Source organism: Temnothorax americanus, unplaced genomic scaffold, assembly GCF_048541705.1.
Source record: "Temnothorax americanus isolate GAGA-0224 unplaced genomic scaffold, ASM4854170v1 Scaffold14, whole genome shotgun sequence".
NCBI classification, from domain to species: Eukaryota; Metazoa; Arthropoda; class Insecta; order Hymenoptera; family Formicidae; genus Temnothorax; species Temnothorax americanus.
In genome coordinates this window covers 4,037,281-4,064,386 of record NW_027509275.1, presented here as the reverse complement: position 1 = coordinate 4,064,386, position 27,106 = coordinate 4,037,281, and the positions used below count along the sequence as shown (strand labels likewise).

Here is a 27,106-nt window from a genome sequence, read left to right as displayed (position 1 = left end):
AAAATATAGCGTGTTGCGAGCATAAACGCCCTCAATGGGCTATCTCGACAACGTAATGCAATTTCCGTCGGAATGCAAATCTCTAAAGTTCGATGACCCTAAACGAGACTTTTATAATCAGCTTGATCTTTCAAAGTCAAATGTTTATCGTGCGAATAGTTGACCACGAAAGTAAAATGCTTCTTACATTTTTAACGAGAATATTCGGTGTTTTATCGAGATTATACTTTATTAAACGTTATTATATTTTAATTAGAATAACATAAGTCCCCGCGAACTTGTAATAACTAGAAATGATTTTTTGTATACGTGCATTTATGCGAGGCTACATTACTTATCGGATTTTCCGATAAGACCGCTGTCGCTCGTATTTCACGAGAATAATGTAAATTACATTGACTTCACTGAGAGACTGTAGCGGTGAACCCTACATTAGAATAATATCAACGCGCGATTTCAGAAGCCGTAATTCAGTCACCTCGTTGTGGAAATGTGAGTTATGAAAACATATATCTTTATATCAAAAATGCAAAATATAGATTTTACTTTTAAAGTTTCTTTCCACGGAAAATGATGAAAGTATATCTTGGGCAATGATAATTGAGAAACCAAACGCATAAATTTCTATGCAAGAAGCGTTCAAGTAACAAAATTAAAATAAATTAAATGTGAAACCTAAATATACAGTCGTTTCCGTATTTAATTTAATTTATACCCTTTTTAATGCGTATATCTACTATACTTGATATAATCACTTGAAAGCTACATAATTTTTCCTAACTATTCTTTGCTCGTGAACTTTTTTGTTTGACAACTTATTGTTATTATTCTATGCTAGCAGTAATAATTTATTAATGATTTTTGGGCAGCTAGAAAAGTTTTTATAACAGTTAACTCACTAATAACGAATAAACGTGCGTGCAATTTTATTTTAAGAGTATTTTATGTGTATTCAACACAAAACAATTTTGCACAAGAAAATTTTATTTATGTCCGTCAAAAGCTGTTTTCTCTTGGAAATGAAAATATACATACGCGTATCTACGGTAATTTTTAATGTAGAGATTTGTAACAAAAACATTGTAAACTTTGTTGGCTCTGAAACTACTTGTAATTAAATTTCAAAGAAAAGTTACAGGACAGAAAGGTTTACTCGGCTGCAACAAGATCGCGACGGTTAAATGTACTTCCTTTCATGTCGCTCTTTGTGCATTCTACATTATAATTAAGAAAATAACAGAAAAATACTCTCTTGGTATACATAGCTAGTTTTGGCATAAAAAATTAAGTAATTTCTATAATTAAGGAATCTTGCTTCTTCTGAAGCATTATGATAAATAGAAAGATAATACATATTTTATCATTTCTGTATAATGTAATTTCAGTTTTTCCATGTGTAGATATGAACATACATATTTTACTTTGCAGCCAATATTTTTTATGAAAATGAACATCTGATAACAAAGAAAATAATAAGAGAAATTTCTCAGGACGAAAAGATATTTGCCTTTTATAGCTCTTTATTCGCTCTTTTCGCGAATAAAGATGACAGATTACTCATTATTACAAACAAATTTAACCATCAACATTTTTTTATCGAAACTTTTTCGATTTTATACGTATAGTGAACTTACCTTTACGTGTCTGTATATACTTGCGTAGGTGGAAGAAAATTGATCGAGCAATTACGCGAGTGTTTACCGCTACGAGTGTTATCGCGCTCTTATTATACGATCGGATGTATACGCTATGTCGCTATCATATCGGGACAACGACCTCGCGACTTTGCGATCAGTAAAACCAAAATGATCGAAATAGGAAACTCGTGGTTCGAGCTCGCAAACCGTGTAACGCATTTGTCAACTAGTCGAAGTGCCAAACTCGATCAGCGTAAAGCCGGCCGTATAAGCTGGCAGTGACGAGACGTGGCGCGTAACAGCGGCTCATTTCGACGGAAACGATGATCGATCACGGTTACCCTTACCATATCGTGCTGTATTACCGTCGGTGCGCAGTTCTACGCTAATCCCTTGGAACCATCCACGCAACTAAATGTTACGTCAGGCCGAAACAAACGTCTGGTAATCTCTCGATAATCCGCTTAACCGAAACGCTGCTGACAATGCGCTTCTATTCTTTATTGCGGTTACGAACGCGATCGGTTTCGCGGAATCTGCCTGTGGATATCTTTTTTTCCGGCCGATGCACCTGTCGTAGTATCGACGCGCGGATAGCGTATCGCTCGTTCGAGATATTTATGACGCCGCACCGAAAACGTTGAGAGACGCGATGATGGAAAGGTGATGGATGCGTATCGCCACGACGATCCAGATAGGTAGTCAACGTAAAATACTACGTCACGTTTCGAGAAGCTTATCGATAGGCGAAAGAGAAACTCGTAACAATCACAGGAAAGTCGAACAATGCTATTTCTTTCTTTTGTCAGTATATACTTTACCTACTACCGTATACTCGTACTACCTTTTTTTATTGGAAAGATTACGTATAAAGTTTTGAAAAATAATTCTCTGCGGAACGAATTTTTTAGCAGCTTGATAACGCGTGTCAAGTACAATCTAATGTTCAATCTTTTCTTTCATGAATAACAAGTCTTTCTACGTTTTAAAAATAAATTACTTATTGCAGAAATAATGTGAGTAAATCTGTTGCTTTCGTTTAAGAAACTAATTATTTTCTTTAAAAAGCCGAAAATCTTACCGAAACAATGAAAGGACCAATAGTTAACGATAATCAGATTATATTTTGTATATGAGTATATATTTTAATATTTTTCATAAAATCAAAGATGTAACAATATAAAGAAGAAATTTATGAAGATATATATATATGTGTTTTTTTATTTTAGTAAAGAATTTCAAATAAGAGATTTGCTTTTTATGATACATGCTGATATCTTATTATGATAACTTGTTCAAGTATCAGTCAAACTTTAATTTAGTATTCAGAACCTACGATCAGTGCAAAATCGGATTTCGTTATCTCCAATTACAGGTACGAGAATTGTCGGAAAATTTGATTTACCTTCGAATTTCCTGGGATTGTCAATTTTCTCTTTCTCTCTTTTTTCCTTCCATATCAATGCATCGGAAGAACAAATACTCAATTTTCCTTTATACAAAAAACGAGAAGAATTTCTTTCTCTTCTATCGCTCGTTGTTTATTTTTTTCTAAATGGATGAAAGATGAAAATACATATATATATATAAAGTGATCTGTCATAAGTGATAGGTATACATTACAATCGTAAAATTTACGATCCTACATGAGAAAGAATAAATAAAACTATAGAATAAAATTTCCTCGTGTGCAAAAACTCCGTTTTCAATCACGTCAATTGTGAAAATATTTATTTGATCAATTAATAGAATTTTTTACTTACACTTTTTTCACGTAGAGTTACTCTCCCATCGCGATTATACCAGAAATAGCGCAGACTACTTTATATATAGCACATTATTTGACGCGCTGTGCGATGTCGTATCCTATTTGTGCTCGATAATTACTTCCCACTTTAAGGTGGAAGGCCACCACCGCGGGGATAGAAATCAAGCCGCCGTGCTCGACCCTGCATTAGGGATCAAATCAGCGACAAAAGCGTTTGCTGGGAAGGAGTCGGGTTACGTCGCCGTCCCGGCAGGCTCGGTCTCTCGTTACTGTCGACGTCCTTCGAAAGTAGGAGTCGCGCGGTCGAATCGAGAGAGACGAGTCGACGGGTCGAGTATCGATTAGGTTGGTATACGTAGGTAGAAGTCACCGAGATACTAAGAGGAAAAGCGGCGGCGGCGGCGGCAGAGGCAGTGGCAGCGGCAGCCGTCAGCGCCGCGCCGCCGTCGGGAGGATCGATCGTGTCCTCGCCACCCTCCCTTGTCCCCGGCTGAAACAAATAAAACGGTAACAAATACTGCCCCGAGACCGATTTCCGAGCAGCCCTTTTGGCCACTCGGGCTGCTTCCCAGGTGTTTTAACATTCCGCGCGGAAGCGGAAACGTAATCGCAACAGCAAGAACATTTATTACGAGAAATAAAAGGTACTCGCCGCGTTCCGCATCGATTCTCTCTTTCTCTCTTTGAGACCTTACGGACGCGTATTTAATTAACATCGTAGACTGTGTGGTTGGAACAGTGATATAAAATAATAACTTATTAACAATTAAACCAGATTGCAAATAATGAATGTCGCGGACTTATTCTACCTTGGCAAATTCTGAGTTAGTTTTTCTCGTAGAAAATTTGATAGAAAAATTGCCATTTCTTAATAATCTCTTGATTTTTAACACTAATTAATTTAATAAATAAATTTTGAGGTGAAATTACATTTATGTAAATTTTTCTTAAAATTAGATGGAGAATAGGAGGTATAAAGTATTTTATTTGTTGTTTGCATTTCTGGTATTTAATTTTTGAAAACCCTGTTATTTTCGACTTATAATTTATTCGTTCTTTTACGGTTTTTTTTAATTAGTTCCAAATTAGTCGAGAAATCCACAGATGATTAATAGTTCAATAATTCCAAGACATTCTGTATACAGTCAATATCTATAGGCAAGAGGATAGGGAATCCGTTCGATTTCCAATTTTCCGAACGAATCTTCCTGCTGTTGAAATGGAAGATAAGTCATGATACTCGTGATAAACGATGAACTTTCTCGACGTTTTCGTTAAGGAAATATCGACACGAAATGTCGCAAGGAATAACGCCACGTGGCCATTTTCCGCCAATTCTAGGTCAGTCTATTAGAAGCTTATATATGATGTAAAACAAAAAATAAAGTTAATAAGTCATTTGCTTTATCATTTTACTGTTGAATAGATTATAATTATTTTCATTAATTTACGAATTCACGATTCTTTTTGTCATTATTAAAGGAATAACATTCTTGTCACGGCATAAATAGAAAGATCGAAGAAAAACGGAAAGAAATACAAAGCAAAGTTAACAGAGTTTCAGAGAAACGTTTGCTCGAGTAACAAAAGATAAGTAGCGCTTGTCGTATCTCATAAACTGATAAAGAATTAATGAATAAATGACCAAGTATCAAATAGGAAACTTTTATATACTTTATTAACAGCGCGATAATGATAGTGATAAATAATTAATTTCAGATTAATTAAATTGATTTCTAGATAATATTATTGCATGCATTTCTTTTTTACATAATGATGCGAATTTAAACGCATTATTTTTAGTATTTTAAAAACTGCTACATTAAACATACCATTATTAAATGAATTAAATCGCTTTCTTCGTAAAAAATACCCCCGCAATCTTGCAAAGGTTATTAAAATTTATTTACGACTTCTTAAAAGTTGGAAGATCTGTTAATTTAACTTTAATGAGCCTTCTTAGACTGTGACTAAGTTTATCGCCTCTACTGTGTCTCGAGACCTGTAATCTTTATGCATATATATATATATATAATGGTGAGTTTAATACATTTTTCAAATTTCGCCACCCTGTGTGAGTTACCTTAGCTATATTTAATACAACACGCATTGTTTGCAGAGAGAGAGAGAGAAAGAGAGAGGCGGGAGGGAGAGAGGGAGAAAGAGGGAAGGAAAGAAAGAATGTGTATGTATCTCATTTATTTATGAGCTAAAGGATTTAAATTTGACAGTATATATTTCTTTGTTGTATTAATTTATAAAGCCAGTGAAAATTAAAGCAAAGAAATTAAGTTATATGTATAAACTTCAACTCATATGTGCTAACAATATCATAATATAATGATAATTTTGTAATATTTTACAAACATTTGTAAAATCTTGAAATATTTGATATACATATGATATACAATTACACACTTATGCTCAAGTTGTAGTTTCGTGCCGCTGCATTTATACGATAGTACATATATAACAAAATTACTATTATAGTATAATAATTATTATTATGTATATGTTGTTTTAAATAGTCGACATTTATATCGTAATTTTACTAGCGTGTTTGGCTTGGCACGACCTCGAGTAGTACGACGAAGGAAAGATTGATCGATCTTTACTTTTATAATAACATTAAAAAAAGCACGAGGTCTAAGATATGCGACATGATTATATTTAGTTTTCTGTTAACCTTCCACTGATCTCCAGAGTGGAAAGTAATTATCGAACACAAACGGAGCATTATCTTGAGTTCGCAATATGATACAGACGAGATGCGCTCTGTGTCTCCGTGTCTTTAAAGCGGTGAAAATTTCTCTTGACGATGGGGAAAAGCGAGCGTTTTATATCTTTGCTGCATAACTTATTTTACTTGTTTTTCTCGTAAAACGGAATCATGGTTAAAGAGAAGACATCGTGTAAAGAACGATAAAAAGTTTGACACAAAAGATTTCTCGAGGATACATGCTAAAATTTCTAAAGGGGAAGATTCCGCTATGGAGGTGTAGCCTGACATAAAATCTTTTGGTTCACGGATTATGATTTTTAAACTTCTTAAAATATACATATATATTAATCCATTATAGTACTAGAGCAGCGCGATGGAAAAATTTCAATTCGAGTAAAAGAATAGAAATATATTTAAATAGAAATGAGCTTTTCTTTTTTATATATACGCGGAAATCTGCAGATTTTACGAACGTTAAACGGGGTTTTTACCCACCTTTATGGTAAAGGCGATAAAGTTACCTTATTCTAAAAATTTTACTTTAGAAAAATTTATTTTTAAAAAGAAGAATTTTTGAAAGGTTTGTTTTAATGCTTCAGTTTGTACAAATATGCAAATCTATGTAGCACATAGGTTTATAAAATAGTGCTGAATTAACTAATTTTAATTAGTGCGCTGAATCTAAAGTTTCTATATTTTATTCAACCAAGTAATAGACTATCTCGTTTTTTTTCTTTTATTTCTCGTTATGCTAATTACATTGACACTGAAATCGTTAAAAATCCTGAAGAACCCTTGTATTCATATTCTAGTATTATATACATGTTTAACTGTCGTTGAAATTTTATTTATGATTTTGCAACAAATAAAACTCGCATATAATTGAATGGACATATTTAACATAAAATATGAGGTAAATATCAACTATCGGATTTTCATTATTTACATATTTCTCGGAAAAATATGTATGGCTTGTAAATCAATTTTGTAAGTAAAACAATTTATGCAAAATTTAATTTGCAACTAAAATCGCAATTTTTTAGTGGACATGCGTTCGCTCTGCGTGATAATCTTCTCTAAAATATATATATATATTTTTTAGCAAATATGCGGAAAAATATTGTGACTAAATGAATATTATTATTGCTCGAGCTAACAGTACGATTATGTCATCGTGATCGAATGATTTTTGCCCGAGGATATAACAGGCGCGAATACATGATTTTCTCGTTGCCGTTAAATCGGTCTAATGGGCTCTTTACGCTTCAATATATGTATATATCGATATTAACGTGCATAGAGCGCGCATAACGTAACGTTAATGCGGCGTTCATTGGAATTTCACGAGCATCGATCATAAGTCCCGTCTGGCGATTTTGCATTCATCACGAGCATAAATTTTATTGCGCGACGATACGCGACGAGGCTCGATTAACGAACGTATATACGTCGGCAACGCAATGCTGCCATGCATGTAAATCAAATATGTGTACGAATTATGTGCGATAGAGGGATATGAAGTTGCTTCAAGCTCTCGACTTGTCTACTTTGAAGAGACGTTCCACCTCTTGTGTCGTTGTACATACCTTCAAGTAGAATTACAAGCCCGCATTTCACGCTCATATAACTATGGGTATGCATGCATCTTCACTAAAATGTTTAATTCGTCTCTCGTCACCCATTTAGTCATCCTCGTTTCTTAACTTATCTGAGTTGTCTGACTTCTTGCTCTTCCGCCACATTGGCGCGGTATAATTAGACAATCCGCTCCTTGAATTCCCGCTCGTATCGTGTCGCCAGAAGAAATAAATTGCAGCTAAGTTGAGCTCCACACTAAACTGGATTAGAGAAAATGTTAAAAAGGTTTTTGCAATAATATTCTCTACTTCTAAGAATGATTTAGGAACGACTAACCGCAACGGCTAGTAATTTTTGCTATTCTTTGGCGATGTTAAAAATGCTTTCGACGATCATCCTCATTTCACAATAATGCCAAAATTATATCTAGATCCATCATTAAATTGCACTGTTAAAATGATCGAAAACGTGACGAGCTAAGCTTCTCGGAAAACAATATTACAAGAAATTATGCAATATTTTAATTAAATTATTCTTAATGTATATATAATATACGACAATAATAATTCTTTCCAAACAGTAAAGATTTCTAGCAATCGGTAATAATAACATGGAAAAAGAAAAACTTTTTTGAAAAAAATAAATATTCTATTTTAGCCATCGTTCAGTTTCTGCTTTTGCCAATTTAATTGTTGTAATGAAAATTTAATGCATCATAAAAGCAGATAACTTGAAATATCGATACTCAGTAGTCTGAGATTTCAACTTTTAACTTTACGAATATTCAAGAACCTTAATGCAACATTAAGATGTGAGATCAAGATTTTTAGAGACACGTATTTTACGTGTCTCTATAGCGCCACGAGGATTTATCGATAAATGATCAAGGAACTCTCGACGAGGTAGGAAACGGCAACGACAAAATAAGATTATCAACTTCCGCGCGGAAAGAATCCTCAGTGAGAACTTATGCGGGGCGAGGCGCGCGCAATTTTTGCACATCATATATTTCTGGCTGTTCCACGTTGCAGCAGATATGTATCGCACGCGTTTCCGTAAAGCGGATCTCCTTTTCGGAAGTTCCGGCACGACGCCGACGTGGTAGTCGCGTCGCAAACGACGCGCGACGTCCCGAGAAGGCTGTTGAACCCACCGCGCGCTTTTCCTTATCCCGAGACGCGGAATTACTTCGGCCGTGGAACGTGCGCGATAAGCTGTATGAGCGTATGCCGCGCGGCGTGACGGAAAATGGGCGCGAGCATCTATTTTCGTTCCCGGGTCACGTAACTACGCGAGCGGCAGACATATATTATATGTTACCTTATACTCGCTGCGCCACACGCTTCATCCCGCTCACGGTCGCGGCCTACGACGATATTCCACGTTTACCGAACGACGTGCCTAATGAGCCGTCGCGTCGTTTTAATCTGCGCTAACGACATCGAACCCGCTTTGGGTTTCACTCAAATCGCCAAGAGAGTTTAATTTAGCCAAACACGCCAAGATTATGTTTGACGAGCATGGTATATAACGATGTCGCGCTTGGCACGAGCATCCCTTACAACGAAACAGAACGTTTGGTTTTATCGAACAAAAAAATTCCAGCCTTCATTATTATTTAATTTAAAGGCATTTCTATAACGTGCGTGTAATATGTTTATATATTATTTTATTTTTACGAATTATATAGTATATCGATGATACATTGCAGCATTGAATAATCTTTTAAGACGGCTAAAGTTATATGGTTTATCTTTACATTTGATTATTTCACTTATTTATCTTTATTTTATATTAAATATATTTACACTTATTTTTTATATTATACACACATTATCTCAGAATTATTGTGAAATGTCTTGTTTGATTTACATAGCAAATTGTTAGTAAATTTATGGGATTAATTGTATTATGAATAAATTAAAATTTTATTCCCCATTGCTGTGCAAAATTTATAATAATATATAGTTGGATGTATGCGTATATACAGTTAAAACCGGAAACACACGCACACACACAGACACAGCGAAACGTTAATGTATAGAAAAATTTCAGTTATACGCCAGAGTGCCATGGAATTTGCTATGCAAATGTGCTTTATGTCGAGGGTATCCATCGAGCTTTCGTGGCATGAGCTGCCGCTCATGGATGCAATCTGTGCATCGAGATGGAAGACAATGTTGCACCAGGTGCTAGGTACAACTACCGGTGTCACTAGTGGGTGATTTAATCGCGCTTCTATAATTAGTCTCGGCTCTAATAACCGACACTTTGGCCGTATCGCGGACCAATTCCGCCGATTGCACGAGCACAAATCTTTGTCGATTGCGTTATTTGGATTATTGCGCAAAATTTAATCTCTCGCGGTTATTTAGCTAGACAGCTAGTTTGAAATATCATTAATTTATGATACCCAGCTATAGTAAATCTGGCGTGTGCTGTGAAATATAATGCGAATCTTAATAAGCATACGCATATTGTATACATATGTGGAGGAAGGGGTTCTCACAGCTAACTAATTATTTTATTAGTTGCGATGCTCTCCAGCTTTCAGTTCATAACGAATATTAACCAAAATTAATTACGCAAATGGCTCAATTCGTTCATCTCGCATGGTAACAACATATTATTGAGATCTCAAAATCTCGGGTACTTTTGCAACTGCTCGTGCGCGTTCGCGTAAAAGAGTCACGACGGTCTCGCGCTGCGCGTGTATTATATGCAAAGTAAGTAATATCGCAACATATTAATTTTAATTTTAATAATAATTTGTGTTTGACAAATCAATTTTTTTGGGGATGAAAACATTCAACATTAAATATTAATAATCTTAGTAATTAATATTTGAATTGAAATTATTTGAAATCAAGTTTGTGTGCGCGCGCGCGCGCGCGCGTGTGTGTGTGTGTGTATGTGGGTGTGTGTGGGTGTGTGGGTGTAAATTTAAGTAAAAAATAAGATTTTATTACTCAATCACATCAAGCAGAAACTCAACGTAGAACATTACAACTTATACAAGTTATGTAAATCTTCGAGAGATATTTCGAATATTTATATTCTCAAAATTTAGAAGAAATAATGCAATATTTTATTAAAAATTGACCGTATCTCTGGGATAATAAAGAAAGAGATATATATAATTCGCGAGTATACTTTTTATAGAAAAATCAGCTCTGGCGCAGGCAATTTTATAAATTTAACCTCGTTTTTGTTTCTGCATTTCTTTCCGATATTAGTTATTAAAGTCGCGCCGCGTCGTTTCGCTTCGTGCAACTGTTACAGCGGCATGCATTACGCCTACCGCTTATTCATTGTCGGTATCAGATGCACCGAGGAGCGCGCTCTCTCTCTCTCTCTCTCTCTCTCTCTCTCTCTGCCACAAGCGCCATAATACTTGCAGCTAGGCGCCGGAAGTACCTATATGCGAACACGGTTGCCGCTCCGCGCCGGCCGCGGCCGACCGACTTGTCCCGCAATTACTTGCACGGAAACTCACGAAAGCGGGTCGAAGAACGAACAAGTCCGCTCCCGTCGTCTTTATAGCATTGTTCGCGAAAGCAAAGGAGTCAAAAGTCATTGTCATTTAGATTTTAGTCCATATGTATTATAATGACGATACATCGCCAAAGTTATCCAACGTCTTCGTAATTTCTCCTACAAGATATTATGACGTTTTCAAGTCATGCATTTGAGAGATATTTTAATCTCGATTTTAATATTTCAAAGACATTTTATAGAATTATCATAAAGACGCCCGAATAACATTGAAATGTTTTACGTTTCATGTCTTTGCTTTTCATTCTTTGCGTGAAATTAATTCTAAAAAATCCTATTACGTGAAAATATTTTCCTCATCTGTGGATGTGCGAATATGCGCGAATATAATATACGTATATAGATTCTTTGAGATAAAATTTCAATATTCACACGCACGCGGGCGGGACATTCATTTTCCGCTTAACGCTCAGCAGAAGGATGGTACGGTTAAAACGTTCGCCCAAAACCATCCTAATAATTCAGCCAGCATCGCTCGCAATCCTCTCACGCACATAAATTTCCCTCGTCGTCGCCATTAGCGCACGATTTCGTTGTTCACCGACGTCCGTTTCAACCGCTAAGTCTCCGCTCGACGCAAAACGTCTCGCTGTAAAAGAAAAAAAAGAAAGCGGACGTTACGTTCGAACGCGATTCATCTCTTTCGATTAATAACTGTCCAGCGGCTGCATTTTTTTAATTCACGGCGATGTATGTACATACGTCAAAGGACGATATACCAGCAGCGGCTTCGATTTTATGGGTTTCACGACGCTTATTACGCTCCCCATGCTCGCAGCCCGCAGCCCGCAGCCCACAACCGAGTTTCATTCAATGGACGATTGATGCGGCGGGACGCCGAGCGACGTCCCGGCTCCCGGCGGCGCGGCGACGGTCGTGCCAAGGCCATTCCCGAAGGACGACGAAATTGCTTCCGCTCGCTATTTGAACCCAAGGCTCCCGATATTCCCGGAGTCAGAGCTCGCGACGAAACAGAGGAGGATATGTCGCGCCGCGTATAAAGGTCGCGAATTGCGGCAGGCGGACGGCGCGCGCGCTCTTTTTCCGCGGCGCGGCACACCCGCGGCTGGCGATCGATCGATTGAAAACTATTTCAGCGATTACCCTCCGAGATGTTCGCCGGAGGGAAATACGGGCATCTAGAGAGAGAGAGAGAGAAAGAGAAAGAATGAAAAGGGGAGATAAAGAGCGGATTCTCTCTCTCTCAAAAAGGGAAATGGCAAACTGTTACTCAGAAAATTTGCTTGCAATTTTTTCGTAACAAAACTCTGATTACAGTCCGCTATTGATTATGACTTTTTAATTTCTGATAGATTTGTTAATATTATTTCTTAAAAGTATGCTAATAATTATCAACGATCTCTCTCTCGGACACTTGAACTTTTCTTTAACGAGAACTTTATCCGGTCTTGCTAATTTATTACAGCTATTTATTAATTTATCGATAACAACAGGAATGCAAATAGAAACTGTTTCAAGATATAATTTAATGTTGTAGCAAATTTATATATACGAGTATCTCTCTCTCGAGATGATAAATTCGAGATAATTCATCGCATTGGCGCAATATGAATTTACCGATGCTCTATTCTTAAAGAAATTTTACCTTGATTTTTCCTAGGAGAGAATAATTTAAGTTTATTGTAACCTTCTAATTTATTTTTTCAACTTGTTTCATATTTCTCACATTAATATTCTCGAAATTATATATATCCTCTTTTTATTAAAGTATTCAGTTGATATCGAATTAGGCGAGAATTCAATTCTGCGCTACTACTTACCTTTATTCTTAATCCTTAATTCGTTCAATGTTCGTCAAATAGTATACCAAATCACTAATCGAGTCGATAGAATATGAGCTGATGAAAAGTCAAAATCAAAGTTATCTTATTCGGAACATACTTTCTACACATGTTAAAAGGCAACGCAGAACGCAGGGAAGCTTGAGCAGTGCAAGTGCGCTGAATAGGAATGTTTCATTTATGCATCGCGACAAAAGCGATAGAGGCCGTATCGAGAAATGTATACGTGCCGACGTACGGGTAATAGAATGAGGGTCGTAATAATGTAAAGGGAGGAATGGGGTCGGATCGATCATTGATTCTGACGTGGTGGTGGAGGACACCGGTGGTGGCAAGCATTCGATTTTCAGAGGGCTGTCGATCTCTGTTGTTTGCCCAGCACCATTTGTATTCCATTGAGAGTGTCGGAGGTGGTCGGCGTATTGGTCTTATTGTTCCAGATAATTCATCGAGCTTTCATCGCATTTGTAAAAATATTGACGGTGCACATATACAATGTATAATGTTCATTGAGGTCGCGGCCATCTTGAGAACTACCTCTAAATTTTATGAAATTAGACAGAACATTCGAATTTAAAAAATTTCGAATTTGCAAACTTGCGTATCGCAATTTTCTCTGAATTTCATATTTTTTAATTGACATTATACGTTTCATCCGCGGATTTGTTAATTTAAATTTCTGTACGTGACGTATATCAACACTCTTCAATTTGCAGAACTATGGTTACATTAGATTAAGTATGTTCCATTTAAAATAAGATCGAAAAAACGACCACTTGCCCAGATGGATTAGACTCGCTGCTCAAAATATTTTATTGTAAAGGTTTATTACGAAGTTTAAAAAATAGGTACGTTGATAGATGATACGTCTTAATTGTGGTAGATTGGCCGAAATTGAACGAGTAGATATAAAAGCTGCACATGGGAGTCAAATAATCGATCGACTAGTTAAATTTTAAAAGATCCGACGTGTCCCCTCGTATAAAATGAAATACGTTTTTTTTCATCGATCGTGGTTATTGCAGTTTAAGTTCGCTGAAAGCGTGTGTTAAATTCCCTGTGGAGGACTTTAGCGGAATTTTTCACGAATTATAGGGAGGCTTTGAATTACGATACAAAATTTATGTAAAGATAGATAGCTTATTAGATAACTTATCTCTTTCAAATTATACATGTTTAGATAAATCTTTGTTTCATTGTTTAATCTAAAGGTTTTCTCCCGAAGAACAGCTGCTAAAGCTAAAGCAACGTTACATGCGTGGCACGACAGACTAAAAAATTTTAATAACAAAAAGAAACAATTATATAACTAATTGTAGTGCGTCATAGTCATAGTCTATTAATTTCCTGTGTCAAATGATGTATAAAAATTTGTATTACATAATTAATTTTTCTACAACAAAATAGAAGATAAGTTCTTTGAAAAGAAGAAAAGTCCCCCCCCCCTCTCTCTCTCCTCTAAAATCATCGTTTTCGTATTTTATGCATTCTGAAATATATTCCATTTTACTATCTATCTATCACAACTCGAGAACAACAATCCTCGCCACAATTCGTGAAACTATGTAGAACTCCTTGTTCGTATCGCTGTTTCCTGTATACGCATCGACAGTTCTTCAAAGAAAATAGAATATGACGGCGCGGACGGCGCGGACGGCGCGGCAACGGCGGCAGGCAACAAGCGACGGGCGGTTCGTGCAAATCAATCGAATCGTTTCACGTCGAATCTCGTTCCGTTCGTCTCTTGTCTCTCTTCCGCTTGTCATGGCCTTCTTTCCCTCCGCGAGCGCGCGCACAATGTCAGATTGGCAGACCAAGCGGATTTACTGCGGCCAACAGATAAACATACCACCGACGTTCCCGCATATTCTGAAACTCTACACGAAAGCGGCAATTCGCACGCAGCCGCACGATCTTCTGCAATGGACCGCCGCGTATTTCCGCGCTCTGGCGAACGGCGAGGTGCCTCCGGCGAAGGTACATTCCTTTTTGTGCAAACACGTCGTTCTCGCGTCGGTCGAGCTTTGCGATCTCCTTTCCTACTCGTATTACCTTTCCTCGGATCCATTATTCATCATGAAACATGCGCAATTTCATGTTATGAGGAAAACTTAGCTTGGAAAAAAATCAACATAAGGATTTTAAACTTTCGAGAAATATCAAAATTGAACTTATACGCGCTACTCCATCTCGAAGAGAGAACATTTTTGTAATCGTAAGTCTACTTCTCGTTCAAACAAGTTTTCCTTGAAGGAACATCGATGGGACATGGGACTATGTGTGTAAATATTTAATACAGGGAAGGGGGGAAGAGGAAGTAATAAATTTTTGATTACTAGAATTATCCTGCGTGATATCATTTATTTGTCATTATTAATCCATCTTTAATATTTATTTTGTTCTTTTCAATCTTTCGCTTCTCCTTCCCCATTTCTTCAAACTCGAGCAGCGGAAAAACTTATTGGAAAATATTTCTAAAAATATTTTATACAAGATAAAAATTAATGAAAATTCCATGCGCGCCAATCGATCTATTTATCTATTACATCGCTCTTGCGAATATTCATTATTATTATATTATTCGCGAAGCAGGTCAAAGTAAAGCACGTTCATCTTCTGAGTTCGTCCATCCGCGTTCTTCCGGATGTCTGTAATTATAAGTTTGCGCAATTCTAGTTGTAGGATAACAGCATTAAAGAGAAGTTACGAACCGGTGCGGTGGGTCGCGCGATCTTTCTCTCGAACGCAATTGATCGATAATTAAAAGTTAAAATCTGCGCCGAAATATGTTTAAAAATGATTAAATATAAAAATAAATTTTATTAGAGCTATATTAATTTTGAAACATTCGAAATTTGCGCATAAATCATTTGTACCGTAATCATATTAACACCGCAATATTATTATTCTCATTATTAATACCATTTATCATTATTCGTACGTTATCGACAATGCAAACTCTTCAATACAACGCAAATTAATGAATATAATTGTTGGCAAAATGCATAGGTTAACGAAATTAATTCGATGGCCAATCAAGTTCTTTATAACGTCATATCGATTTTGTTGTTATTTTTAATTTTATTCGGGCACAACTTATTTTTGCCTATATATTAAATGTTCCGTGAAATTTCTAAACTTTGTTAACTTTTTCTTGTTAATTAAAAACATCGCGCATATATTATTCTGTTAATGTATGGGAAGTTTACCTCAATCTAGTTTTAATGGACGTTATTCTATCTTTTGCTCAAAAGCTTGCTTTGCTGAAGCTTTTTGATGTTAAATAACTCCTCAATTATACCATGGCTCGAATGTTCGCGAACGCGAAATTGCGTTCAATTTTGTCAAATTATACTGCTAAAGTTGCATCCCCTCATGAAACATCCAGTGCAGTGTACTATACCTCTCCCCTCTTCCCTCCACCCTTGTCTCTGTTTCTCTCTCCTTTATGACATTCGTGCATTTTACCGATTAATTTACAGCGCGCGCAATCTAATTTGCAACTATTATTCACAACAACGCGCGCGCACGCGTCATCGTTATCATTGTTAACTGGAATTCCCCGTTTATCTGAGGGATATCGCGTTACCGCGTAGCTGACACGCGATACTCGCTTATAGAGCGATATTTCCGACGTACGTACGTCGCTCTCAGAATAGGAACCGAATGAGGGAGAGAGCGCTGAAGACAAATATCAGCGTAATTCGCGCTCCTGGGAAGCGAGATGCGTTTCGGGACGGAAATGCCGCGCGACACACTCGACGACTCGACATCAGGCGCGTCTAATGCCAGGGAAACCGATTCGTAACGGCTTCGCGTTATGCGCATTATGTATATATACGTACGTGCGACAGGCATTATCGATGACCGAACCACGGCCGATTGTTAACTGACCGTAAACAATCTCGACCTCCGCGATATTGTCCCTGTAGGACAGACTGGAATATCCACCCTTTATACACCCCTCGGGCATCACGCCCGGTTACCTGAGGACCCTGCTCAACAGATTCGGTCACGTGAACAAGATCTGCCTGAAAGCCCTTCTGCAGGACTGGCGAGGATTGGATTTACCCGAGACGGGTCTTTATCAGCTTTTTATGGTTGCCGGTTTATTGCAGGATAAAGAATATTGTGACTTTTATCGATTCCTCGCGGTCGCCTGTGGATTTTTAGGAAATGTGAGTTATAAGCGCTACTAGTTGAACATTATCTCTTTATAGCATGTTCGATTGTGTCTGATATCGGAATCGGGAAACGTGACGAATTTTTCTTTCGGATTTTTGCTTTTCGTGAAAATATCCCATTTTCAGAATTATTTTTTATCAATCCATTAACATGTATCATCGTTACGTTATACTAGCATAATATATGTATATATTGGGAGTACCTGTTATGCGGAACGATTTCCGCATTTTTATATTCGTGAGAATTTGTTGAACATAAAAAACCTATAACTGACTTTAATTCATTATTAAGTTTAAAAAAGATATTAATTTTTATTTATTATAGCTTATAAACAAGACATAAGTTAATTGTTATAGTAGGTGAAATGACAGGAGGTATTTAATACGAAATGGAAAAAACGAACTATTCTTTCTTTTATGTGTCGCTGTGAAAATTTGCACTGTGAAAGTTACAATTATAGAACAAACCAAAAGTGTGATATAGCGATATTAACTGGATACCAACCTATATGAGCGACAGCTGCCAACTTTTGAACTTTTAACACAACGGTAATAATAGAAGATCCATTAACTGTATTGGACATTCGCAAATAAAACAATTCGAAATCACGATTGATTAAAAGATACAGTAATGCCTTTTTCTATACATACGCATTAAAATCGATATTTTGTAATCTTTTTCGCGAGAAATATACAATAAATTTTCGACGAAAACAAAATAATGAACAAACGTCAGATAAAATATTTGTCCGGATATTTTACTTTCACAACACATACACGCGCGTGTATGTCAATAAATACGAGTATAACGTTAACAATACATAGCTTTTCAGATTTTTACATTTTAACAAATCATGAGAGGTTTTTTTTTTATACGGCAATATCTTACGTTCACGTGTTAAGAAAATCCAGCTTGGTACTAATTATTGTAATATGTTGTTAATATCGTTGGTTGCGTTCGATCGGCGCGGGCGTGCGGTTATAATTTACGTTACGCCCGCTTTAGAATCTTTTCGAGACGATGATATACGTGTGCGAATTACTGACGCACGAGCCGGAAGGCGGCTCGGCTATGATACCCTTGAGGATTTTCTTGGATCTCTACGGATATCTGGCGGATCTCGATTGCGGCGGCGAGCCTCACCGTCGCAAAGCCGAGCGCACCGATTCCCCGCACGACGCGACAACGTCCGTCTCGGAGCCGTCGTCTGGCACGATCGATTTGACGACGAGAGCTTGCAGCTGTGAGTTCGCAGCGACGGAAAAGGTATCGGCCAGTCGTGGCACATTTCTCTTCCGGTTAAATAAAATATCCGGCCTGACGCGGCTCTCGTTCAGTAACGGGGTAACTCTTTTTTGTTTTGTCTTATTGGATCGCAAAAAAAAATTGCTCCAAGGACCCTTAATGAGATAGTTCTGGAATATCATATTTTCTCCGTCTAATATTTCTATCGGAGAGTTCGTAGGTAATCTTGGTGAGGAATACGAATAGAGATAAGAGTCAATTGTGAGGAAATGTGTCCCAGAAGCTTGAAAATTTGAGGAAAGTGAGACTATAGCATTGTTTTTCATGAAATTTAAAATCAATCTTTAGAATGCAAAATTATCGAAGACAAACATTTGTCTCAAAGATAGATTGCATAATAATCCGGGTTGAGTCGTGTAACATTTGATATACCTATATTGCATACAAATAGTACAAAAATATTTTTTCAGAAATAAACAGCTCACATATATTTATCGTTGAAATAAATAGACTTGATTCATATTAGCACGATTCTGAGCAGATTTGACATTTATTTATATACATAATTCATGCATGGTTTGGATTAAGCATATTATAACGTGCACTTTAACCAACCGCCACAAAGCGTTATAATTATAACAAATTTACAACAGTCTTTCTCTGAAGAGAACAACGCGAACGATTGCATATACGTCTGCATATTTTATAATGATTTAATAATCGCAAGGCGTGCATTTCCATTTATTCAGTATACGTTTAAAAGGAAACTTGCGACGTTTTAATCGTTATATACGACACAAATTTACCTTGATTAATTATAATATAATTTAGCAATATTTAAATAACTGATTAATTAAGGCATTAATATGACATGCTAATAATTTTCTAATTCGACGCATAAATATTAAATTGATACATACATTTAGTATTATGTTAAAATAAATAGATAGCTATATACACACGTGTCGGAATCGTGATATAGAAGTTACAGTTGGGAAATTACTGCAGGCATGTAATAACGTGCGCGTGATGAGTAAAATTTTGCCAATAAGCCTGCGTATGCGCGGAGTAAGCTGCTTTCGCCATACAATATCCACTCTGTACTGCTAACTACTTCTCATTACAAACAGCGCTGCATATTTCATATACGCATTTGCGTTTCGGACTCGCTTTTCGGAGCAAGAGCAAAATTAACCAGTTCACATGAAGATTACGGAAAATATTAACAACTTCGCGCAATTTTGTACGGAAGTGACTTGCATGGAATGTGACTTCTGAATTAATGCATTGCGATCGTGGACTTTACGTATAGCGTCGCGATAATATAAGAAGATTATAATCCTATAGTTGTATAAGATACACGCGTTAAATTAAATCGTATAAATATTAAACACATTTGTTGGAATATATATTTGATAAGATAGTAATCTTTTTAGTATTCGTACTCTCCTGTTAATAATTTACAACGCTTTCAAAGATTTCACTGCATATTTTACCGAAAAGTTCATCATTTTTCGATAACATTATCGCCATCTTAAAATTTTAACAATATTAAAAGTTACAATTTTGTCAAATATAAATTAAAATTTTTAACACTTAAATTATTTATTAACAAAAATATATCCATTATTAAATGTGATAATTGGGCCGCACGACGATTGGACCATCATTAACTTTGTCGAGATTACGTCGGGACAGATAATTTCTTTCCGTCTACACCGGGACGTTTCGGCTTTATACGGTCGATCGACTCGTATTCAATCAAGCACGTATCAGGAGGAGGCGAGAAGCACTGACGAGGATGTTTGCGGGAAAGCGCCTCGCGAAAAGCGACCTTCGAAAAGCCTCGAGATCTTGAAGGATTATGGGGATGACCCGGAGCACTCCGACATCGACATAGTGTTGGCGAGACGGTCTGTCGCCAGCGATAAAACCGAAATTGAGATCGAATCGATTGATGGTCACGTTTTCCGAGGAGGGATGAGCGAGGTACGTCGCCGGTCGCCGGACACGCTGGAAAAACCCAGGAAAAACGATCAGTCACTTTGAATTTTGCGATCGGGCGATTACATCGTAAAATATACAGAATATCCCGCCGTATCCTCGTTGATCTGTGAAAAGTAGATTTTAATCTCGATTTACTCTTTGTATAGTGATAATCGTGTAAAAAAAGAACGGTTAAATATTTTCAAACACTTAAAGATCTCTCATACGTCACGTCTAAAACTTGTTTTCTTTTTGTTAAATTATTTACTTATTAAATATTTATACGCGAAATATATATATATATATATATATATATATATATATCACCGGCGATTGGAATTAATAAACGACGTATATATAATAGTTAAATCATATAAATATATATATATATATATATATATATATATATTTATATGATTTAACTATTATATATACGTCGTTTATTAATTCCAATCGCCGGTGACAAACGGTTGAACATTTGTTTAGTCAACGGTCGAGGCGAAGTTCGAGCATCCTGTCGTTCCTTCGATCATCGATCACATCGAGCATAATGGCGGTATTACTAGCAAGAGCTTTTCGGAACGCAACGTCGATGTGCGGGAGACAACTGATGATGCATTCGAGTTTAACTTGGAGAGTGAGGAGGGTGTCATAGGGGAAGCGGAAGCGATCGACTACGAGACTACGACTACTTGGATCGGTCTTGAAAACTCGTCGGAGATCTGCCGATGCCTCGACGAATCCGAGAGCGACCAGACGCCACCGCCCGACCCGCTGAAAGAGTTCCTGAAGAGGATGCGGGCGGAGGTGGAGGCGGGTCGTCTGGAAACAATCTTCCGGGTATCTGGAATCGGTCCGCCGGTGTCGCCCGAGCGTGTAACAGCTGTTGGACTGTGGCTGGCAGACTGCGCGCGTCGTCAGGAGGGTCTGGTCGGGCCGCGTAATATCCGCCACTTTCTCTGTCCGAATCTCGATGATATTTTGGAGTGCGATTGCACGTAACTATCTCGTAAAGTATTCTTCCGTACATCACAATATGGCGTTTTCGCGATCGAACCAATCGAATCGAAGTAATTTTTAATCATAAGATTTTTTTATGTATGCACATGTGCGTAAGCTTTCACATAATATTACTTATGTTATGAAGAATTATAAGAGAACGAGATCTTCTCAATGTTGGGAAACATTATTCGTATAATTTTTTAGATAAAATAAAAAATAATCGCGTTACGTATAATCACGAAATCGTTAATTTATAATCACAATCTCAATTGTGATTTTATTATATTGAAGAAGCAAGTTCCACTTTTCACATGAGATTTGTAAATTGTAATTAATATATACAAATTAGCTCTCAGATGCATTCCACATTACATTTTATTTTGTCATATAATTATCCAACGTCGGTGTTGTACAATTATCTTTGATTTATAATCATGCGCGATTGCAACTGAAACGTCATAATATAATGTATTGAGTAAAATTTATCTTGGTAACGATTACTGTTATCATAAAAGGACGAATATGAGCCACGATACGTTTGAAGAATACGCGCGCAACGTATTAAATTATGAATCGTTGCATCATTCATATAATTTTCTGCCTATTCGTGTTTTTTGTTACACGTACGAGAAAAGTATTGATATATAGAAAATAAATAATAGAATAAATAATATAGAAGAGAAAAGTAATAGATTCCCCGGTGACGAGACAGAAGTACACGTATAAAATTTATTTCTTCTTTTGGAGCAGCAGAAGTGATCGATATTCTTTGAGGGCATGTGTCTGTTATTTTCCAAAACCGCTTGTTCCAGCGTGCGTTTTGTCAATTCGCCTACCGTATCGGCTACCGTATCGGCAACAACAACTCGGCAAATCGATTATTGGTCGAGTTATTATTGGTATCACGGTTGCACAATATTGACGTATGCTGGTCAGCTCCGGGGTTCATAACCCGCTCACTCTAACTCGCGCCCGCGAGTCTCTTCTAGCCCTATAGGATTTACTTTGATATCAAGCGCTATCACACGATCACGCTATCGAAACAAACAGTGCGTACGACAAGCACATGCCATTGAATGTGTTGCATTCACTTTAAGGGTGGAGCAAAATGCAAAATGGAGACTGCCACTCTCGCCACTTCGACCACGGGGGAAAAAAATCCAGTCGAAGGCGAGTTTTCGTTTGTTTCCGACACGAGAGTATCCCGCGCGGTCCATTTAAATCTACATTTGAATTCGCGTTTCTCTCTGGAGAAGTTTGCCTATAGAAATGCTATTTCGAAAACCTTTATCACTCATGTGTCGTGGAAAAAAAACGTTTTTATGGCACCTACCGTAAAAATAAATTTTTGTTTGCTTTCACGTATGACTTGGTTGCGTAGAACGCAATTCTCACTGAAATTCGATACACGATTATTTACTGGTTGATTTCATTAACGGTGAATAATAATACTCGTCGCTTAACTAGATCGCGTACTTCAATTTTTTCATTTGAATATTGTCAACGTTTGGTTACCAAAAAGAGATAACTTACAAAATATAGTAACAAAGTCTTACTAATAGTTACAAAGTCTTCATACCTTTGTCAAGTAAACAATTGTTGATGATATTTAAGTAATTTTATTCAGTTTAAAGACGTATCGTATTAGTGCTTCTTTCTTTTTAATACACACTTGACCGTTAATTTATCCCTATCCTTCATGAAAATATTAGATTTAACTTTGACCGTATTAGTTTATCGCGCAAACTTCGCCGTTTGCTTCGGCGCGTGTTTTTTTGGGCGTGTCGAGGAAGACCTTTGATAATTCTCCCTTTTAGAACCTGGCTTTGTTATCTCGAAGCAGATTAATTCCATCGCAGGAAATGCAAACGCACAACGCAATAGTCGCCTCTTTCGTACGCCGGGCGTAACTCGAGCGATTAGATGGCTTAAAAACGAAATGGAGCGCACGGACCAAGATTCTCGTTATACTGTATAAAAGGGAGTCTTTTTTCTACCTTCGTTAAAACGACGGTAGGATTTCGTCGCGATGAGTCCAACTATTGTGTTGCTTTCCGTGCTTTTATTAATATCCCGAAATATCCGCGGATGGCATATTGCATTTCCAAACAACAGCGGGACCGACAGCAATGATCTTCGCGAAACTACGTTTCAGCCGGCCTTTATATTTCCAGGTGGGATTCATTCAAGTGACATATTTTTATCATAGTATAACGTACGTGTGTACAATTCTTTTTAAAAAGAAGGAAAGTATGATTGTGTTACATAAATTTTTTTTATCATTAAATTGCAATATTGTAAGTAACCATCCGTATATAATATACGGTTAAGATAAAATAATTATTCTTACCGTTCATATATTTGATAGAATTTAAGAACTATATTGATAACTCTCGTTTTTCGATTCATGGAAAATATTGCGAAATTAAATTGGTCTGTTATAAAATATATTTTTGCTGAAGAACATAGGATATAAAATAGATTAAATTTTTATAGTAATATTTTAACAGTTTATTTTGTCTCATGCAAACGATAAAAATTTCATTTATTTCCACAAGTAGTAGTGTAGTGTAAAAAAGATTTGTATAATATTTTGCACAATAATACAACATAATGGATAGTTTAGGAGTCTTAATTATTATCGTAAAATAACTATTATCTTTATGTTAGTATGTTTAATGACGTGGAGAGAATTTTTTAGAGAACTCATTCGTCGTCGTACGTTTGAATTTTCATCAGGGACAAAATGGTGCGGCAGTGGTAATATAGCGGATGGTCCGAATGATTTGGGAGTATTCGCGATGACTGACGCTTGTTGTCGCGAACACGATAATTGTAAAGATATAATCGAATCGATGCAGACCAAACACGGCCTGACCAATTCTGCTTTTTATACCAGGTGAAGAATATAATTTAGAACAATGTTTCTTATGTCAACCCCTTTTTAATGAGCTGATAAGTAAAAACTGAAATATTAATTGAATTTTGTTGAGAATTATTATAATATCTTTACGAAATGTGTGAGAAAACTATGACTCGAAAAGGTTATAAAGTTATCGAGCCTTTATATCTTTGAATCTTTAGTATCTATATATTTGGTACATATAGATATTTTTGTATCGTGTCTGCTATTATTTTTATAAAAACATGTTAACTTTATTAAAGATGCTTGATATAATTCGTGGCATAATGGAAAAAAAATATTGTTAACTCGTGAGCGTTAGACAGTATCAATGTAGAGGAAAATATATACGTATAATCTTTTTTTTAGCACACACGCAATGTATTATAGTTATTTTTTGTATAACACATGCACTTGTGTCGTGTTACAAATATCGATAACTAATGTAAAAGTTGAACACCTAAATGCAATATATAATAGATAAACGAAGTTTTACGGTTATTGAATTCAAAGTGTCTGGAAAACGAAAGAAAAAATTAATATTTCATTTTTCTTTTATATGAATGAAGTACACGAGCATTTTTCATCCATGCGCATCGTATCTGATATCACTTTGTCATGCGAAAAGATTCAGTATAGCAATTGTAGAAGAAAGTCAATGAACTAGTCCGCAGCAGTGAGTCTGTTGTGCGATTTCACGCAACTGGAACAGTTACCAAGTTTCGTGCGTGTCTTACTATAGTTACGGCTGACGTTTGACGTTGATATACGACGTCGCGCATTATTACAAACTTGGTATATTAATTACGTAGGTAATTTTTTTACGATATGCAGTAGGACGGAAAAAAACGATTTTAAAAGTTTGCCTTATAACATATTAAAAACGTTTTATGTATTATATATATTACTAGGTCAGAGTAATTTGAAACTGTTGCAAATATATCCGATGTTTGCGTTAACTGGAATGATTACCAGAATATAATTTTATGAAAAATATATCAAAATATCCAATAATTTATGCGTGAGAAAAATTAAAACACTGCAATATTGATCGTCTACTAATCGTAATGGAAAATATTTAATACTTGTAGGGCAAATATGCGCCAAAAAAATATTATCCAAAAAATTGTCGAAAAAAATCACTAACTTTAGTATAATCGCTGATTCCTGTTAGCGACGGAGGATTTAGAACAAGAGTGGACTAAGCTTGTAATTTTTAAGCTGTACTTTAGACATGCGCCTTCGCGTTTAAAGTAGACTTTTTTTCCTAGTTCACTCTTGGTACAAATCTCTCGATTATCCGTCGCGATCTTATTCTTATTCTTTAATCTTAAAGCACTTTTTTACAAACGTCACCATTTCGTATTTCTCACAACGATCGTATAAGTAATCTTAAATTGAAATGAAGCGAGGTCGCTTTTTGTACCGAGTAATCTGATAAAGCGTCGTGAAATGTGCAAAATCAGGCTACACTGCTCCTGCGACGAGAGGTTCTACGACTGTCTCCACAGCTCGGAGGAACTCGTTAGCGCGAAGGTCGGCTTCCTCTACTTCAGTGTGTTAGACACGAAGTGCTTCCGCGAAGACTATCCCATCGTTGGCTGCAAACGGCATTCACTGTGAGTCGTAAGCGTATTAGAGTCTTGCATGGCGATAGCGAGTCGGTGCTCGATTTTCAAATGGGCCAGGCATTCACGAGAGATTCATCGATCTCATCGCGATTCTATTTTAATACGCATGTACGAATCGTGTTCAGTTTCATTGCTTCCTGATCATATTCCGATATGCATCGGGAATTATATCCGTGTGTGTAAATAAATACATTTTTCGCTTCAAGTTGGATCTGCGTAATATCTATTCAATGGTATTTATATTTTCTTTTCCAATACGCCGCGTACATATTTCCGATACGACGTATATTATTGAAAACGTAAGAGAATTCTATACGTATACGCGACCGTAGAGTACGTATGATTCGAAAAAGCCGCATATTATCGCGAGCATTCGAAACTTTTAAGAACGATGTGCTAACGATCTCTTGGCAGCATTCCTAGACGCTGTTTGGAGTACGAGCTGGACGAAAGCCAACCGAAGATGTATCAGTGGTTCGACGTACCCACGTATTTCCAAAACGACCACCGGATGGTGATGGCCGGCCGTCATATTCGATCACTCGATTCCAGCACCTCATTCGCAGACCGATAGAAGTCTATTTTGTGCGGAATCGCCGACCACTGGAGGAAACGTCATACGCGTGTAGAATCGTATAAATTCGCAATCGACTATGCCTGTCAACGTAGTTAAATAAGTGCCAATAAAACCGCTCTTACGGTCGCTTTATTCCCACTCTGTCTCTCCTTTTTTTTTGTCCCATCTTAAACGCGCGTTAATTTTCGTCGATGCGTTAATCTGGAAAACGCGCACAAGAATGCGGGTCGATTGTAGGGTGGATGATCCGCAAAAGTGGAAATTACGAGGGTCATTAAATGCACCAATCAACCGCAAATTGTGAAGGCGTTTCATTTTCACGGTTGGATACGTCAGTATAACGATGTCTGAGACGTAAAGTGTGTCTTTTACAGATTCACGTTTAAACGTCTAGTAACAAACGATAACTTTGTCTCGTTAATTGATATTTCTGATAATAAATCAACGTTTCGTCACATAAATTATCGATATTGAACAAACTACGCGTGCGCACGCTAGGAAGATATTCCCACGTAA

General features: G+C 36.7%; 3 protein-coding genes across 4 annotated transcripts in view; all 3 read left to right on the top strand.

Moving 5' to 3' along the window:
- Dtn (transmembrane protein 132C dtn) overlaps positions 1-27,106 on the top strand; it is a 99,538-nt gene that overhangs the window by 39,633 nt on the left and 32,799 nt on the right. The window lies entirely within an intron of this gene.
- LOC143894683 (uncharacterized) lies at positions 14,860-21,520 on the top strand. The gene is made up of 5 exons (XM_077401209.1): positions 14,860-15,039; positions 16,995-17,240; positions 18,253-18,490; positions 20,123-20,481; positions 20,965-21,520. Exons 1-5 carry the CDS (start codon positions 14,860-14,862, stop codon positions 21,478-21,480), a joined length of 1,539 nt encoding a protein of 512 aa, XP_077257335.1. The 3' UTR covers positions 21,481-21,520.
- Positions 23,345-26,587, top strand: Pla2 (phospholipase A2). Its single transcript, XM_077400829.1, has 4 exons — positions 23,345-23,654; positions 24,220-24,379; positions 25,849-26,001; positions 26,428-26,587. The coding sequence occupies exons 1-4, from the start codon at positions 23,510-23,512 to the stop codon at positions 26,585-26,587; spliced, it is 618 nt and encodes a 205-aa protein (XP_077256955.1). The 5' UTR covers positions 23,345-23,509.

Bases quoted from the DNA above. Each gene is read 5' to 3' on its own strand.
- LOC143894683 (XM_077401209.1), top strand. From the start codon at position 14,860: ATGTCAGATTGGCAGACCAAGCGGATTTACTGCGGCCAACAGATAAAC. The intron at 15,040-16,994 runs GTACATTCCTTT...TTGTCCCTGTAG, and splicing joins GCGAGGTGCCTCCGGCGAAG to GACAGACTGGAATATCCACC. The intron at 17,241-18,252 runs GTGAGTTATAAG...CGCCCGCTTTAG, and splicing joins CCTGTGGATTTTTAGGAAAT to AATCTTTTCGAGACGATGAT.
- Pla2 (XM_077400829.1), top strand. From the start codon at position 23,510: ATGAGTCCAACTATTGTGTTGCTTTCCGTGCTTTTATTAATATCCCGA. The intron at 23,655-24,219 runs GTGGGATTCATT...AATTTTCATCAG, and splicing joins GCCGGCCTTTATATTTCCAG to GGACAAAATGGTGCGGCAGT. The intron at 24,380-25,848 runs GTGAAGAATATA...GTGCAAAATCAG, and splicing joins AATTCTGCTTTTTATACCAG to GCTACACTGCTCCTGCGACG.